The 18,396-nt window shown below is 41.7% G+C and overlaps 1 protein-coding gene and 1 long non-coding RNA gene across 7 annotated transcripts in view; one reads left to right on the top strand and one right to left on the bottom strand.

Moving 5' to 3' along the window:
- The window catches only part of MRPS9 (mitochondrial ribosomal protein S9), a 54,338-nt gene extending 48,439 nt beyond the window's left edge, over positions 1-5,899 (bottom strand). Inside the window, exons 1-2 of one of the 3 annotated variants that reach the window (XM_053308526.1) lie at positions 5,620-5,757; positions 5,104-5,258 (exon numbers count right to left, since the gene is read on the bottom strand). Coding sequence is in view for 2 of the 3 variants with exons in the window: in XM_053308524.1 (XP_053164499.1) it covers positions 5,620-5,709 (90 nt within the window). In the remaining variant the exon portion in view is untranslated. The other 2 variants (XM_053308525.1, XM_053308524.1) reach the window with 2 other exon arrangements.
- LOC128350348 (uncharacterized) overlaps positions 5,856-18,396 on the top strand; it is a 30,921-nt gene continuing 18,380 nt past the window's right edge. Inside the window, exons 1-3 of one of the 4 annotated variants that reach the window (XR_008319278.1) lie at positions 5,884-6,011; positions 12,400-12,546; positions 15,994-16,171. This is a non-coding gene — a long non-coding RNA (uncharacterized LOC128350348). Of the gene's footprint in view, positions 6,173-12,399; positions 12,547-15,993; positions 16,172-18,396 lie in introns of all 4 variants that reach the window. The other 3 variants (XR_008319275.1, XR_008319277.1, XR_008319276.1) reach the window with 3 other exon arrangements.

Below are 18,396 nucleotides of genomic sequence, written 5' to 3'. Positions count from 1 at the left end.
CCCTTTGGGGACAGGGAGCCATCTTATTTGTTATTTCTCTTTGTAAACCGCCCTGAGCCATTTTTGGAAGGGCGGTATAGAAATCGAATCATCATCATCATTATTATTATTATTATTATTAATTACAGTGCTAGGAAGATCTCCACCATCCATTGGAGGAAAAAAGAAATATTTTCTTTTTAAATAGAATCTGTTCCTTATTTAAACACTGGCTGACATGATGAGGAAGATAATTCAAAGTAATTCCATAGAAATTAAACATTTTTAATATCAATGAAAATTACTTTGAGTACAGGTGGACGTCATTATCCACAGGGGTTCCGTTCAACACAACCACGGATAATGAGGCATTGTAGCAATAGGAATTGGGGGGTTAGGTTCCTGGAGGCTGGAAAGAAAAGGTGGGAAACGGTAGAAATAATTTAAATAAAGTGCCATAACATGCTCCATGTGTCTCCAGCTGTTCAGCAATGCCCCCCGTAAAGTGTCAAATGCACAATTTCCCCACAAAAAATTATATTTTACATATATATTTGTAAAATATAAACAAACAAACAAACGGCACAAAATTGCTACTTTCATCAAAATGATGGCCAGAAATGACCTCTGAGGTAATTTCCAGCCACCTAGGAACCACTTACACAGTTTTGAAACCAGCCCCCCCCCTGAGAATTCTGAGGTCGGGTGTCAATTGCCCAGCTGTGGATGTGGGGCCACATATAGTGAGGTCCACCTATAATTTTCCTCATGTCATCTAGTATCCTCAGCAGTACACTTGTGTAGGCCATATCTCACCTTTCTCCTCACACCGTGTCCTTACCTCTGCTACCAGTAAGTTTTCAGTGTTTCTTTATAAATATTTTTGCAATACAAGGGCTGATTTCTCAACTAGTGGTTTATCAAACTAAGCAATAATCAGAAATATGGCAAAACCAAAGCAAGCTTTATTGAGCAAAACACCAAATATAAAATAAAATGTGAATATTCACAATGATGCACCAGGAACCTAATGTAGCAGCAACTAATAGACCAAATATTTGACCTACAGTAATACACATTACAGGAGCCCCCTAATGGCACATTACAGGAGCCCCCTAATGGCAGTGGGGAAATGGCTTAACTACCAAGCCAGAGGTTGTCGGTTCGAGTCCCCTCTGGTATGTTTCCCAGACTATGGGAAACACCTATATCGGGCAGCAGTGATATAGGAAGATGCTGAAAGGAGGAGGCAATGATAAACCCCTCCTGTATTCTACCAAAGAAAACTACAGGGCTCTGTGGTCGCCAGGAGTCGACACCGACTCGATGGCACACTTTACCCTTAATACACATTACAATCCATGCCTTCAGACAACCAGCAGCATAGACAAATATGCAGCTTCCAAGAGGCACTATCAACTTTGCTTTATAGCAGGTATAGTACAAATGATGCACAAAACCTGAAGCTAAGATGCAACAATGTTAAAGAATTAAAACATTTAGTTACAGATTGAAGAGATCAAAAGACTTCGCTTAGTTGTCTCTTCACAAGTCTGAAAACAAGTATTCTGAGTTCCTAGAATATTGCTATGAACACTGTGAAGGATTAGTAGAGCCTACATTTGCTATCCATATTACCCGTTACTCATATTTATCATTCCTGTTCCATGGAGAGCATAGGTTTGTTTATTAATAAAGCCCTAACAACAAATGTTGATATAACCTGAAAAAGTTCCTGACCTAAACAAAACATATGTACAATATTATCTCTCCTTTGTCATAATCCTTGTGGCTGGTTCCTTTTGCAATTGCTAATTGTTGATATCCCTATAGTTAACACTCGTTCCACTAACTCTGAACATAATACTGTAAGTCTATTTCTAAAGGTTGACACTGAACTGAACATCAAATGTTAAAAGATTTAATATGCTGGAACAAACTTAATTACCACTATTCAAACTTTTAAATATCTTCTGATATTTGGCGCTCTGAAGGTCTCTCTAAGAAACAAAAATGCAGATTTGCCCACCATAGGTACTAATGTATGTGGTTGAGAAGTGGTCCATAATTAGTTTACACATGTGAATATTAGTAAGCATGCAGTGTTAAAAAGTGTTGTAGTTATTAGTTATATATTAGTGTACTGATTTGTACATATGGGGGAAAGTTTATTATTTATCTATCATGTTTATATACTGCCTGAAAAATGTATCTCTAGGAGGTGTACATAATCCAAAATACAATATAAAAACAGAATAAGAACAATTGAAACACTTTCACAAAATACAATATTTAAAGAGCTTAACATAAATTTTAATTTGAAACCTGAGAAAACAGGTGTGTCTTAAGGGCCTTTTAAAAAGCAATGAGAGATGGAGACGCTCTTATTTTTACAAAGGAGAGCATTCCAAAGCCCTGGGGCAACCACCAAAGTTTGGTCCCAAGTGACCAGCAGATGTATTGGTGACAACTGTAACTGGACCTCTCCAAATGATCTTTATAGGTGGCAGAGTTAATGACAAAGGAGGTGCTCTCTCAAGTATCCTGGACCCAAACTGTTCAGGGCTTTATAGGTAATAACCAGCACGATTTCATTCGGAAACCTGACAGCAGCCAGTGCAATTCTTTTAAAATTGGTGTTATATGGTCCCTTTGGGTTGAGACCAGTCGGGTTGCTGCATTCTGTACTAGTTATATTTTAAAAGAAGTTTCACTAGTAGTTAGTAATAAGTCAAAGATGTGCTTGGTAGAAATAAGAACATTCTAAACAGGGCTGATTTGATTTAAATCAAATCAATTTAAGTCACTTCACAGGAGAACTCAATTTTAATTATTTAAATCACAATTCAAATTACTAGTCAGGAAGATTATATTTAATCATCATTTTCTATAGAAGTACATTTTTGTCCAATATAATCTTAATACATATTTACAGATGTAGGTCACACCCACAGCTATGAGAATTTCATTAAAATATTCTCAAATGGGGTCTCTCTTATGGCCTGCTGCAATGATTGTAGAAAGGGAAAGCATTGTATAGGTGTTTCCTTTCTACAATGGAGGATACATTTGGAAAAAGTTTCCTCAGGACTACATGAATACATTGTTTGCTTTTGGTTTCACTTTCTATTTCCTTCCACTCCCCATCCCCAGCACCCCTGCTAACTTGGCAAAGAGGCACCTTTTAATGTGATGATTCTCTCTATTTAGCAGGGGGAGAGTAACTGGCTCTATCCACCTGCTGCACAGTACCTCCAGTGACTGTTGCTGGTGTCTATCTTATGTTTCTTTTTAGATTGTGAGCCTTTTGGGGACAGAGATCCATCTTATTTATGTATTATTTCTCTGTGTAAAACACCCTGAGCCATTTTTGGAAGGGCGGAATAGAAATTGAACAAACAACAACAATAGTATAATTATATTCAGATTCCTTCTCCTTGCTCATATCTACTCCAGCCCCCCCAATCCTCTATTCGTTCATTGACCTTGCCTGTTTTTGTACAGGGGCAGGGAGAAAAAGAGCTTGACTGTGCGTGTGTGCTGCATACACACCTGCACAACAGAACTGATCAGGTCTGTCATCTCTCATCCCCATATACCGCTGTTAATATGTTCATTGAATATAATTAGAACTTATTACCATTCATGATACCTTTGACCTAGGTTCTTTATGATTTTCTAAAAAATCAATTAAAATATTTTAAATTTTAAAAATCTGATTTCAATAAAATTTTTATCAACCCTGATTCTAAAGCAAAGCTTGACAAATCCCAGGTGCCAAGGAGTCCTGAAATTTAACTGTGGTGCCTAGAGTAGACTATTCAGAAGCAGAGTTACTTAATAAAATATTTATTTGTCCCAGGAAACCCTGTTTCTGTTCTAAGGATGTTCCTTGTAAAAGAGATTGAGAAGCCCGTTTACCTCCCCCCACCTACAAGAATGACTTGTCCCATAATTTTGTCAACTATCTACTGTTTAGCTCCTACAGCTTTGGCCTGACTCCTAGAAAAAGTTGTCAAGGCCATTTCTAATGACACTGCACATTGTAAGATAGTACACACTACTCAGGCACATTTGAAGCACAGCCATCCTACCAAATTACAAATGTGAGAGTTAGAGGTAATAAAGTATCCATTCTGTAGTTTTGAGTAGTCGATGCATTTTGCTGAAATTCTTAATTTGCAGCCTAAATGTGCTTGCGTTTGTGATAACAATTCTTACCCTAACATGCACAAGTGATGGCAATTATTTCCTGCATTGAGTTTTCAGACAGCACAGAACCACAAATATTTTATTGGATACAAGCATTTTAGTGCTAAACAGAGATATAAGGTAAACATGGGATGCGAAAAGTTAAATGAGTTACAAAGCACGTGTGTTTTCCAACAGAATGCCTGTCTGAGGCTGAAAATAAGGCTGTACCATTAGCAGAAAAGATACACTTGCCAAGTTGTTTAGAAATTGCAGGACATTTCCAGGGCTCTCAAATGACTTCTGGGAAGATGCAATCTACTCCTTCCCCAATGCTTTCACGACTCCCTACCCTCCACCAGAATTCCCTCTAAGAAGGATTCCCAGATGTTGACTACAACTCTCATAATCCCCAGCCAAAGGCCATTGCAGCTGGGGATGCTGGGAGTTGTAGTCAACAACTTCTGGGAATCCCTGTTAGAGGGAACAGTACCCCCACAGTTAGAACTCCATTTAAAACAGTTTTTTCAATAAGCCATTAATGACTTCATCCATCTTCTCTCCTGAACACAGGGTGTTTGCATCACTAGAAGTTGCTTGGAGCACCAAGTCTTTAGGTTTCCACTCTTGTTCAAATGCGTATCTCCACATTGGCTGGGGAGATACACATTTTATGCTTATTGTCAACAAAGCCAGCAGTGCTGAATAGGCTTTCTGAACAGAAATATACAGGTATGCAGAAGATGGTAAATAGCTGTTCAAAAGGGGTAGCCACAGGGATCTATTTGCCAACAGGTTGCTGAACTGCTGCCACATTTTTCAGAATCCAGTTTAGGCTCATGCAGATAAGCCTGCAGCTCCATGCCAATTATTGCAGTGACTATGTTCTGTTGGGTCTCCATCACCTTCCTTCTCTAAATAAGAGTACAATACCTTGTGTCAGTTTCTCTCTGGCCTCATTGTATTCTCTCCTGGTCTTCATTTGATACTCAAGTTCACCATATCCAAGTGCATATCTTTGTAAGTGTAAGCTTCATAATACACAAATAAACGATCAGTCAGAATCTTGTCTTTAGCCTTCACAGCACCTCCAACAATAATAAAAACAGAAATTTAACAAGAGAAGCTTTTCGCAAGATGGACAGACAGCGACAGAGGGAAGACTCCCTATCTATCCTGCATCTATTAAGAGCGCAAGGAAAAGAATTGCCTGTAACACAAAGATACGGATGTTGCTTTGGTGGCCAGCAAGCAGACAACCGCATTAAGCTACATCGGCCTCAAAACAAAACACGCAGGCGCGCACACCGGTGAAAAGAAACGCTTTACCCACGAAGGGGGGGGGGACTACCTAAAGCTCCACATAGGATATCTGGAGAAGGAAACAGAACAAGTGCTTAGTAAAGTCACAAAAGGCTTAGCTCTGCGCAAGCGCAGCCCTTCTCTTACCTTCGGTCCCACCAATGGCTTTCCCCTCCTCACTGTGGTGCTCCAAGCGCGGCTCCCCGACAGCATGCGCCCAACAGCCGTCGCTGCCATGTTTACCCAGGAAAGGAAAAGAAAACCGGGGACGGGTCAGAACAAGCGCTTACCCAACTCGCCGAATCCTGCGCAGGCGCTCTCCCACCGCCCCGCACGCAGGCAGGCATGACAGAGAAGACGTCGCCCCTGATTCGCGGGAGCAAAGAACGACGGCGTGATGAAGGCGTGGGCCGTCATCACTTGAGTCACGTGATGCCAGATGCTGCGGTGGTCGCTCCGTTTAGCTGTGTTTCCACGCGTTCTTAAAGTGAATGGGTGGCCCTCGTCTCCTGCAGTTTTTCTATTGTGCCTGCGCCGGCGTGAGTCACCTGCACACCGGAGTTTGTAAAATGTTACGCTTTTCAGCAGGAGGCGTGGTGTACCTGCAAGGCAGGAGGAGATTGTTAGGAGGTTATATTTATTTAGAGCCAGCTATTTCACCCCGCTCTTTCCTGCTCTTCAGCTTTCCTCTTAAAGGGCAGTGAGTATGGGCTGTTCTTTCAGGGAAGTTATGTTTGCTCCAGAAGAATTTATGGCTTAATTACCGGATTTTTTTGAAAATAGAAATGTGGGGAATATTGTCATTAAAAGGGGCATTCATAATAAACGGAGGAAATAACAGAGTAGGTTTGCCAGCTCTCACAAGCTGTTTCTGAAGCGATTTCCCCCCAATATATTTTTGCGATATCAAGCCATTAAGATCGCGCTTCAGTCGTTTCTGGAGATTGATGCTGATTCATGGAGACTCCAGGTCAACTATAGAGAGCTGGCAACTCTGTTATTGCACAGGTCCTCAGGACTAGGGTTGTACATTTTGGTTTTTTTCTGTTTTGTTTTTGGCCCAAATCCAAAACACCCCCATTTTTTTTTGTTCAAGATCAGCCAATCCGAAACACCCCAATTTTGTTCTTTGTTCGAAATTACAAAATCCCAATCCGAAATGTTTCGGATTTTTTAAAAATAGCCCCGGGTCAAAACTAGCGGGTGGGGGTGGTAGTGCACAATGGGTAGAAGCTACTGCCCACATTTCAGAGGAATTGAGCAAAGGACTGATTTTTGGTGAATTTTTGAAGTTTAAGATTTTTCCCATAGGGAATAATGGAGGTTTAAGCAAAAGTAAAACTTCACGTCGGGAGGGAAAGGGGTGGCCCAGAGCAGAGTAGGGTGGGTGGTAGTGCCCAGTGGGGCAGGGGCATAACAAGGCTGGAGTGGGCCCAGAGACAAAATTTTAAAATGGGCCCTCGCTGATACACACACACACACTTCACAATATATAGACATGTGACTTGCCTCTGGGGGGCCCCTTGAGGCATGGGGGCCCCCAGGCAGCTGCCTCTCCTTGCCTAATAGTAGTTACGCCCCTGCAGTGGGGGCAAGGAAGCTGCCAGAATTATTTCAAAGGAATTGGACAGAGGGCTGATTTTTAAAAAAGATTTAATGGAGTTTATGTGTCTTTAAAGTTCTTCCACATAGGGAATGATGGAGGTTTTGGCAGCTCCATAACTGCACTTGGGGGGCACCGGGGTGGCCCAGAGCAAGTGGTGGTATAGAGCACATAGGATGCCAACCACCCCCATGGGTTGCTAACCCATGGGGTACTGGGTTCCATTGTTTCTGAGATATTTTGAGTGTAGATTCTCTGGTAGCATATAAGAGTGGATTCATGGTTTGTCGCTGAAAATTCCATATGCTACCAGAGGATCTACACTCAGAACACCTCAGAAACAACAGAACCCAGCACCCCATGGGAGTGCTTGGCACCCTATATGCACTACACCACCACTTGCTCCCAGCCACCCCAGTATCCCCCAAGTGAAGTTATGGTTCTGCTGAAACCTTCATTGTTCCCTAGGGGGGGAAACCTTAAAGGCGCGTAAACTTCCAACAGTTCCTAAGAAATCAGCCCTTTGCCCTATTCCTTTGGAATCTGGGTTGTGGCAGGAACCCTTTGGGGCACTTTAATGCTTGTGTTTTAAATTTTTAAATCAGATTTGTTTTATGTTTTTAGCTTAATATTTTAATTGTCTTTTTTACAACCTTGTTTTTAAATTCTACTGTAAACCGCCTTGGGATTGTTTTAATGAAAGGTGATATATAAATGTAACAATAAATAAATAAATAAGTTGGGCCACTACCACCTGACCCACTCTTCTGCCCCCAAAGCCCCTTTTCTGCCCTGAATCCATCCCAAAAGAACATCAACATCACACATAAACAACAACAGCAGAGATTTGCAAAGAACCAGGCAGATTTCCAAAAGTCATGCACATCCACATCCCTGCCAGAAATGCAATTGATCTACACACAACAGTGTGAAACAACAACAATGAAATGCACACTGCCCCATGCAGTGTGCACACTGCCTCCCTGGCCAATAAGGGTAAATACACACTGCCCCACTGGCCAATGAGGGTAAATTTTACCCTTATATTTCCTTAAAAGGGATAAGGAGACAATTGCCAGCAGATCAGCCCACGCTTTCGCTGGCCAATCTGCAGGCTGGAAGGGCTGGAAATTCAAACAGATGTCAAAACTCAAAATGGAGACTGAAGGAGAAAGACTTTTTGCAATTGCAAAATGGAGTTCCAAAACAGCTGAAACAACAAAACGTTTTGTATCCGAAACAGGAATGTTTTTTTCCGGCTACAAAATGTTCTGTTTTGAGCATTGGGTTTTGTTTTGGCTACAAAACAGCCGAAATGGCCTGTTTTGGGCACAAAACGTTTTGTATCCGAAACGAAATGCACACCCCTGCTCAGGACAGACTGGATCTTAATAGGTTTGTATTGTAATGTCTGTGATTTCAATATTGTAGTATATAACTGAGGTGACTTTTAGTGGAAGTAAATTAGTTGAAGTTGTAATAGTGTTTCGGTCATCTGGTATACGCCCCTCATTTTCTAATTTCAGTGGTGGAAGCAATCAATTAAGGGCTGCAATTCTATACAAACATGCCTGGGAGTAAAAATGCATAATACTGGGTTTATTTACCTAAAAGTCAATAAAAATGAAAGAATACAAATTCATGGTTCAAAGGAATAGAACTAGTATACTCAAAAATTCAGCATTTGGGGAAACTTTTTAAAACAAGTAGTTGTAAACAGAACTAATATAGCCTGCTGCTCAGCTCCTAGCAAATATATGTAACTTGTTCCTACAGTCAGGCCAGAGGACTACCAGAGCTAATGTAACTTCTATTACAAGTAGCTAGTGTAACTCCTCTATTTTCAAAAAGGGACCCAGGGGGAACTTGGAAATTACATGTCACAGCTTCACTTCTGTGCCAGTTAAATTGATGGAAAGCATACTTAAGGACAAAATTGTTAAACACTTAGAAGAACAGGCCTTGCTGAATGAGAACTAGCATGGCTTCTGCAAGGGCAAGTCTTGCCTTTTGGAGTTCTTTGATAGTGTCAACAGGTATTTGCATAAAGGTGATCCAGTTGACATAGTATCTTGGACTTCCAGAAAGGTTTTGACAAAGTTTCCTACCAAAGGCTATTGAGTAAACCTCGTAGCCATTGGATAAGGGGACAAGTTCATGTGTGGATTGGTAACTGGGTGAAGGACAGGAATCAGAGGGTAGGAATAAATGGAGATTTTTCACAATGGAGCAAAGTAAACGGTGGAGTCCACCAGGGATCTGTTGGAGATAGAGTTCCAGTGCATCGACCTGGAACAAGCATGATCCACTTGTGGAACTCTCTGCCACAGGATGTGGTGACAGCCAACAACCTGGATGGCTTTAAGAGGGGTTTGAATGACCTTAAGATAAATTGGTCCCAGGCAATTCAGAGCTTTAAACATCAACACGAGCATTTTAAATGGAGCCAAATTTGCAACCAATGTATCTGGTGTGAAATTTGTATACCATGATAGTTATTCACCCTCTTATCCCACCATCATCTGTGACTGTGCGTTAGTTAAACTGTTCCAGGATGATTGATGAACACCTGAAATCTACCTTTTGGGCTCACATAAGGAAATTAGCTCAGAAAGGAACAGTTTCACATAAGTTTTAGTTTGTGCCAAGTTGTGGACACAGGAAATGGACTGGACTGAGACAAAATATAAGTTTCAAAAATAAAAGATGACATTTCTTATAGGGAGGGTACAAAGGAGAAAAATGTGTGGTTAAAGCAATATTACTATCAACAATACATTTAACTCCAATGAGGCGTTTTAACTCCGAGTCCTAATTGTGTAAGTTCCCAGGTGGGCAAGAGACAGAGGCTTTTAGAGAAGGCGGGGGTTGGATTTAAGAAAGGGAAATAGAGAAGGATTTTGGGCCCAGGGAGGGGCAAAGCTCATATCACCTGGTCTTGATGAAGGGCTCTGGGAAGCACCAATGAACTTTGTTCCTTAGGAACAGGCCGGGCCAAAGCGGGTACAAGAAGGTTAAAGGGCTTACTCATTAGAGCTGATTCCAAGAGGGTGCTTCCTCCTTGGACCCAGCTTCTTGTGTTAGCAAGGAAGGCGGCCAATCAAGCTGGGCAAGAAAGCCAATCTGAAGAGTGGCACAAAGTACTGAACCACCTTGCATGGTGGCTGGTGGGCAGTAAATGACCCCAAAAGCTGATGGTAACTCCAAGGTAGCTGAGAGCATGCAGATCACAAGGAGCATGCGATGGAGTCCCAAGTGAAGGATACAAGAAAGCACACAGATCCCAGGGAGTACACTGGATGATGTAATTGAGGGTTCTTATACCCAAATACGTATCCTGGGGGTGAATTCCGACTGACCGTTGCTGTCTGACAGGTGTGTTGGGAGGGACTGGCAAAGATCCCATTGTTGCTGATCTTTCTTCCTGAGTGTAACAATGTGGGAATTGCCGAGGTATGCCAAGGCTTTTGTCATGAAAACAGAGTGCATAGACATGAGAGAGGGAATTTACATAGATGGAAAGTCTAGTAATCTAGTCAGTATTTTTAATGGGTGCATCTCATAGGTTTGTATCACTTGCTCAACCTCTTTTGTGAGGAGGGAGGTTTACCTCCGCAAGCCTAATCTGCGTTGTTCCTGTTGAGCTAATTGGCACATTCTCTGGCTGCTATCCTTTTTACGAAAGGCAGGGAAGACAAGACAGTTCACTCTGAGGGCAGAGTGGCCTTGGCAGAGAGTTAACCTGCTTGTAGTTAACTTCTGGGGTCTACTTAGGGTGTGCATCTGTTTGCCTTTACAATTTGCTTGTTAGGAGCCAAATCTAGGGGTGACTGGCCCACTGTCATTAAGTGACCTGTCCCCATGTGCTATAAATGGAGAGCTCACAATGCTGTGAGGCTCCTGAGCATATACAGAGTAAGATCTCCAAGCCTGGAGACTCAAGCAAAAATGAGGGGGCTCTTGGGAGCTGGCAGAAAAGCTTTGCTAGTAACATGTGTTACAAGTGTTTGAAGCAAGGTGCTTTTAATATGGGATTCGAATAAACATGAAATCTCTGAAACTTGGTGTATGAAGAAAGAGCTAGCAGTTAATCTCTTGAAAACAAGTTACATCATACCAGAAGTAATCTGTTGCAAAAACAAAAAAAAGTAATCTGTCGCTGCTGCTGCTCACAGTAAGATGAGAGCTGTCAGTCATAAACCAACAGTGTGTGTCCACACAGATCATTACCTTGCTGTCATCTCTCACTATTATGACACTGCCACCCTTCTGAAGGGAAAAGACAAGAATCCCGGTCTTTCTGACATATTTTACATGGCAGGCCTGCACTCAGCTAGGCCAGCTTCTGCTCATCTCTGCCGTAACTTTGTAAAGACACTGAACATAAGAACAGTCCTACTGGATCAGTCTTAAGGTCGATCTAGTCCAGCATCCTGTTTCACACAGTGGCCCACCAGATGCCTCCAAGAAGCCCACAGGCAGGATGTAAGGGTTTGCCCCCTCTCCTGCCTTTGTTCCCCTGCAACTGGTATTTAGAGGCATCATGCCTCTGAGGCTGGAGGTGGCCTATAGCCATCAGACTAGTAGCCATTGATAGACCTGTCCTCCATGACTTTGTCTAAGCCCCTTTTAAATACATCAAAGCTAGTGGCATCACCACATCCTGTGGCAGAGTATTCCATACTTTATGTGCTGTGTGAAGTAGTATTTCCTTTTGTCGGTCCTAAATTTCCCAACCTTCAGTTTCACTGCCTTCACTGCACTCCTGTTGCTGAGGGGGAAAGAAGGCATGGCACATGGGCCTGTTTAATGTAGCATCATTGTCAGGTCTTTAGTGCTGCTGCACTTCAACCCCACTCATTTTTATACAAAATAATGAGGGTGTTGTCTATTTAGGGACCTTCTAGGACACTGAAAGCAACAGAAGAGTAAGCAAAAAATATAACTTGCTTTTCAGACAGGTTCCCAGATCTGTTAACACAAAAATAAATTCAAAATAAAAACTACAAAATCATAAACTCAAACAACTTGCCAACCAGGATATGTCAGGCAAACGTGGGTTCTTGTCACTCTCCAAAATGAAACCTCAATAACATGAACAACAAACTCCACTGATGGAATTAATCTAATGGGATATTCTTACTAACTAATGCCTCTGAAAACCATTGTTGTGGACCTAAAGGCAGAACATTTTGGAGATGTGTTTTATAGCTGCTTTCCTCATAAATACAAAGCAATCCTATGTCTGTTTAACTAAGACTTTATTCCAGAAACAACTCCCATTGTCTCCTTTCCCTTTCCCTCCTTTTTCTTTCTGACTCCAGCCCTCATACTCTCTACAGGATCTCCACTGGGACAAACTTCTAATCAACAAAACATAAAGGATTGCTAGACAGAATACAACAAAACGCTTTGCTTGCTTTCATCAAAAGCCTAACTTTGGGAAATGGTGCAACCTATTGAAATAAGAGGTAATTGTATTTCCCTCTTTTAGTCGTTTGGGTTTTTTAAAATTGCTTTAACTTTGAATTTTGTTTGTATATGTTTTAAGCACTTTGGGGACCTGTGAGACAGAAAGCAGTATATAAATTGAACAAAACATTATCTTGTTCATTTTGCAGACCTGTATGTGTAGCTCCACTACACCTAACTCCAAGATGCTTCTCTTCTTCCACCATATATTTACATATTAGCTGTAGCTAAGGTGTAGTTGACACCATACATTTGGGCATGCTGATTGCCAAGACTTCAGATTCCTTCACCATTATGAAGAATGACCAGTGCATTCCTTCCAGGTGTTCCCCCACCATTTGAATCTATCTGCCAGTGATAAAATCTGGACGTGATGAGTCACCATGAATGTATTCTGTGCATAACTGCCTTGTTTTGAATATGATTGGCTTTCTCAAATATGGCATTTCATCAATATGTTGTAATAGGCTGTACTCAGCCTTCTAACGAGTCTTGCCTGACATCAGCAAAAATCTATTAAGCTGTTTATGGAACTGAATTTTAATTGTAACTGCCCAGAGATGCAAATTTTGGGTGGTATAGAAATTTTTTAAATAAATAAAAATAAATAAATAAAATAAGTTTCAGGGTTGGTCTCCCAGTCTTGGCAGTGTTAAATTTCCAGCAGATGTCAAGATCATTGAAGTCCCCCCATTACTACTAACACTTGTCTCTTTGGAAATTTAGTAATCTTTCTAAGGAAAGTATCATGTATGTATTCTGTTTAGCCAGGTGGTCCTTAGCAGGGGCATCGTTAGGGGAGAGGGGGCCTGTGTTCACCCCTATGCCTGGAGGCCCCTCGTAGTCAAGAAGATAATGAAAAAAAATGGGAGGGGTGGATCTTGAGGGCCCTCAGGAGCTGGGGCGAGCGGGCTGGGTTCTTTAAAACTATCCACTCGATTATAGCTACAAACCTGGTCTTTAGTAAACTCCCACAATGGTATCACTTTTATTTCTCTCTCTTCAATTTCACCCACACACTTTCAGCTGGGCTTTCACACTCAGATTCATGGATTTCTGTCCAGGTGTATACCTTCTTTATACATAATCACCACCTCCCTTTTTGTTGAATTTATTCAATTTGATACCAGTCAGACAATATTTGCCGTTCTCTATTATTCTGTCTAGTAGGGTTAGTTTCCCTGACCTTAGTTGACAACTTTGATTCTAAGTGGAAAAGGTAATTAGAGCAGAAATTATACTCTTACGGTTTTTCACTGGAAGAACTTATTAAGTTGGGCCCTGGTTGGGCCAAAAGAACACATAAGCAAAGAATATTGGATGTTGGAGGGCAATTAGATCTAGCCAGTCTTCCAAAAGGTGTATTTCTGTCCAATCAACCTGTCCCCCTGAGACCTGCAATTTATTTAAGCCATTTAACAACATCAAAATTCAGGAGAGCAATGACCCTTGGCACTCCCTACCACAGTGCTAGAAGGGAAATTTAAGGAAGTACCTTATACTGCTCGGCTATGCCCTTGTGGCACTGATGCCATTGAAACAACTGTGCGTGTTTTGCTTTATTGCTCATTTTATAAGGATATACAGAATAATTTTGTCTCACCTTTTAAAAAGTAAATTATCCTGGCCATACTGATGTTTTATCTGCAGCACCTTCTGTCTGATCATGAAGATCTCATTTCTCCAAATGTGGCTAAATTTTGCTTTATAGCTTGCAAAATACCCAAAGACATGCTTATTTTGATATAGGTTCTTACTGTCTGCTGCAAACTGTATTATGATTGTTTATCTGGTCGATGACCATAATAAAGGATCTATCTATCTGCCTTGCTGCATTAGGATTTCAAGTTCCTCCTTTTTGTTTCTCATACTCTATTAATGTATAGATATTGCAGACAATCAGTATCACAATTTCTTGATGTACTGACCTGCACATTTCTGAGCACTCCTCCCCCATTTTGCATCTACCTTTGTCACATGATTTCCTCTCCCTACTTGTTGGTTTTATACTTGGTACTGGGCTTTCATCTCCTCCCCCAATTTTGGGTTCTGTTTAAAGCCCTTTGGATAAGGTTTGTGAGGTTTTCACTTTTCAGTGTGCTTAAATCATGTTGCCTGACTTTTAAAAGTAGTATGATCATAACTATATTACTGTCATCCATATTTACTAATCTTGGTTTTCTGAGCAGCATTTATAGGACTGAATGCTATCATTTCCTTGGGGGCTTCCTCCCAACATTTGAATAAGGAAGGACTGAATGGTGGTACTGGCAGGGCTGTTCATTCAACATTGCCATCTATCAGCTCTTCATCACTTTCCTTGATAGGCCTATTATTCTTGTCTTGATATAGGCATTTTCCCTCCTATTTTGGCAAAGCCATTTCTTCATCTTTACTTATAATATCTCTGTTTTTCCTCAAACTGATATGCTTTCCTTTAAGAAACATAGTAATGTACTCTACTTTAAATAAGAAAATTGGTTGATATTAGGCCTGTGCAGATTCAGAAAATTTGGATTTTATCCTAAATTGCCCATATTCGGGGGGAAATGGTAAAATCCGAATCCGGTTTTTTAAAAAACTTGAATCAATAAAGTTGGAATTCATTCAAGTTCAAGTCTTTATTCCAGTCTATGACCAGCATATAATTAATTCTGAAATATCAAAATTAATTTTGGAAATACTTTAGAATTGGCAAAATGCAATAGAATTTTCCTTCCCAGAGGTGAATAACGATTTTTTTTTAAAAGAACAACTAAAAATCAACAGTTGGTTCTAGAGCCTTGAAACTTGCCACACTTGTTTAGAACAAGGTCAGGGCCACCAGTAGTGTATTTGAAGAGAAATGGTCAGGCCCATGAGTTTTGGTGAATTTTTGAAATGTTTGTTAAAAAAAAATGGCTAAAAATGGTGAAATCTGGCTTGTTTCAAGTCATTACTTTACAAAAACTTCTGAAACTGAAGACCCTCTTTGGGCCATGATTCCATCCCCAAGTGGAGGTATCTGCCTTCATGAAAAGGGGTAACAGCATGGCCCTTTTGCCCCCTTTTATATTTCTGGAATGAGTGGGCATACAGTTGTGAAATCTGGCACACATGAAGTCCACATTGAAAGGACTCTATGTAATTTTTCAAAAGCTTTTGATCAATCGCCTGATTTTCATTATTTATTTATTTATTCATTTATTTGATTTCTATTCCACCCTTCCAAAAAATGGATCAGGGCAGTTTACATTAAAACAAACTAAAATCAATTAACTTTTAAAATCATAAACTCTAAAAACAACCTAAAACTATTATTAAAACAATTAAAACAGTCTGTAAAACCCTGGAAAACTAGGCCGAACCTTTACGGTTTAAAAACCCTGGAAAGCCAGGCCAAACAGATAGGTCTTAAGAGCTCTCCTGAAGGCCAATAATGAACTCAGATTACATATTTCTGCCAGGAGTGCTTTCCACAGCCCAGGAGCAGCTACAGAGAAGGCCTGCCTCTGAGTCACCACCAGACGTGTTGGTTGTAACTGAAGATGGACCTCCTCAGATGACCTTAGCATGTGGTGGGGATTGTGCAGAAGAAGGCGCTCTCTAAGATAACTCGGACCTAACCCGTTGAGGGCTTTAAAGGTAATAACCAGCATTTTGCCCAGCAGCCAGTACAACTGTTTCAAAACAGGCATGATATGGTATCTCTGGGTTGCCCCAGAGACCAATCTGGCTGCCGCATTGTGAACTAACTGAAGTTTTAGAGCTACGTACAAAGGCAGTCCCACATAGAGTGCATTGCAATAGACAAGCCTGGAGATTACCAGTTGATGTGCCACTGTTTTCAGGTCATTCTCTTCAAGTAATGGTCGCAGCTGTCGAATCAGCCAAAGCTGATAGAAAGCACTCCTGGTCATAGCCTCCACCTGAGAAACCAGGGTGAGGTCTGGGTCCAGGAGTAATCCCAAGCTGTGTACCTGCTCCTTCCAGGGGAGTGCAACCCCATCCAGTGCAGGAAGATTTAACTCACCCCTCAGATTCTGAACCCCTACAATAAGCACCTCTGTCTTGCTTGGATTCAGTTCCAATTTGTTATCCCTCATCCAGCCCATTACTGCCTATAGGCAGGCATTTAGGGAATGAATGCCATTTCCTGAAGATGAAAAATAGAAGATTTGGGTGTCATCAGCATACTGATAGCACCCAGCACCAAATCTCCTGGAAACCTCAGCAAGTGGTTTCATGTAGATATTAAAAAGCATTGGTGACGGAATGGAGCCTTGAGGGACTCCATATAACAGCTCCCATTTTGAGGAGCAACTGTCACCAAGCTTCACCATCTGGAATCTACATGAGAGATAGGAGCAGAACCACTGCAAAGCAGTGCCTCGTATCCCCAACTCCCCAAGGCGATCCAGAAGATCAATGGTATCGAACGCCGCCAAGAGATCCAAAAGAACCAGCAGAGTCATACTCCTTCTGTAAAAGTCGACCAAGGCTGTCTCAATCCCGTAGCCAGTTTGAAATGGGTCTAGATAATCAGTTTCCTCTAAAACTACCTGGAGCTGGTTGGCCACCACCCTCTCAATCACCTTGCCCAACCAAGGAAGATTGGAAACTGGCCTATAACTATCCATTGCTAAGGGGGCCAGAGAAGGCTTCTTAAGAAGCGCTCTAACCATTGCCTCCTTCAAACATGGAGGCACCCTACCCTCCCTCAATGATGCATTTATGATATTATCCAGGCCACCTCCTACAATCTCCCTGCTAGATAGAAGCAGCCAAGTCAGGCAAGGATCCAGAGAACAAGTGGTAGGCCGCACTGCCCCAAGCAGCTTGTCCACATCCTCAAGAGTCAAAGATTGAAACTGATCCAATCTAATACTGCAAGAGGGATTGCTGGACACCTCCTTCATAGACCCTGCGAAAGTAGTGGATTTGGCCCAGATACAGGAAGAGTCGGCCTAGATAACAGGAAATTTTGTCTGCAAGGAACTCTTTAAAAGCGTCACAGCAGAATGTTTCCAGGGACTGGTTTTAAAGCAGAAGGAGCAGAAATCAAACTCCTCACAACCTGGGATAGCTCTGCTGAGCATGAACCTGCAGCCGCAATGCGCGCAGACCAAAATATCTTTTTTGCTGCACGAACTGCTACCACATAAGCCTTCAAATGGGTCCTATGCTGCATCCTGTCAGATTAGAGCCGAGTTCTCCTCCACTTGCGTTCCAGTCACTTCAGCCCCCATAATTCCTCAGTATATCAAGGGGCCATTTTAGAAGCAGTGACGCTTAGGAGCAATCATGTCTACTGTCCTGTTGAGTTCCCTATTCCAGGTTCCCACCAAAGCATTGACAGAATGACTGGCCGCACCAACTTCGAAATCCTCCAAGGCTTTTTGAACTCCTACTGGGTCCAGCAGCCTTTTTGGACGGCCCATCCTAATAGGTCCACCACCCCTGCAGGGGTGGATTGTGGCTGTGAAACCAACCTTAATCAGGCAGTGGTCCATCCATGACAAAGGGGAAACCACAGTGTAGGCAGATGTTAGGGATCAGCACTCAAAAGGGAGAATTTCTGAAATTTTTGTTTAAAAATAGCTAAAATGGTGACATCTGCCTTGTTTCAAGCCAGAACTTTACAAAACCTTCTGAAACTGAAGACTCTCCTTGGACCATCATTCCACCAGCACGTGGACGAATCTGCCCTTTGCCTTCATGAAGGGGTAACAGCATGCCCCTCCCCCCTTTATATTTCAAGAATTGATCTGCATACAGTTATGAAATCTGGCACTCGTTAAGTCCACATTGGTGGGATTGTCTGTCACCCAGGGTTCAATAAAGTGGCTAAAAACCTTGTTCTTTAGTGT

This window comes from Hemicordylus capensis, chromosome 3 (genome assembly GCF_027244095.1).
Source record: "Hemicordylus capensis ecotype Gifberg chromosome 3, rHemCap1.1.pri, whole genome shotgun sequence".
Lineage (NCBI taxonomy): Eukaryota > Metazoa > Chordata > Lepidosauria > Squamata > Cordylidae > Hemicordylus > Hemicordylus capensis.
This window is presented reverse-complemented; position numbering and strand designations above follow the sequence as displayed.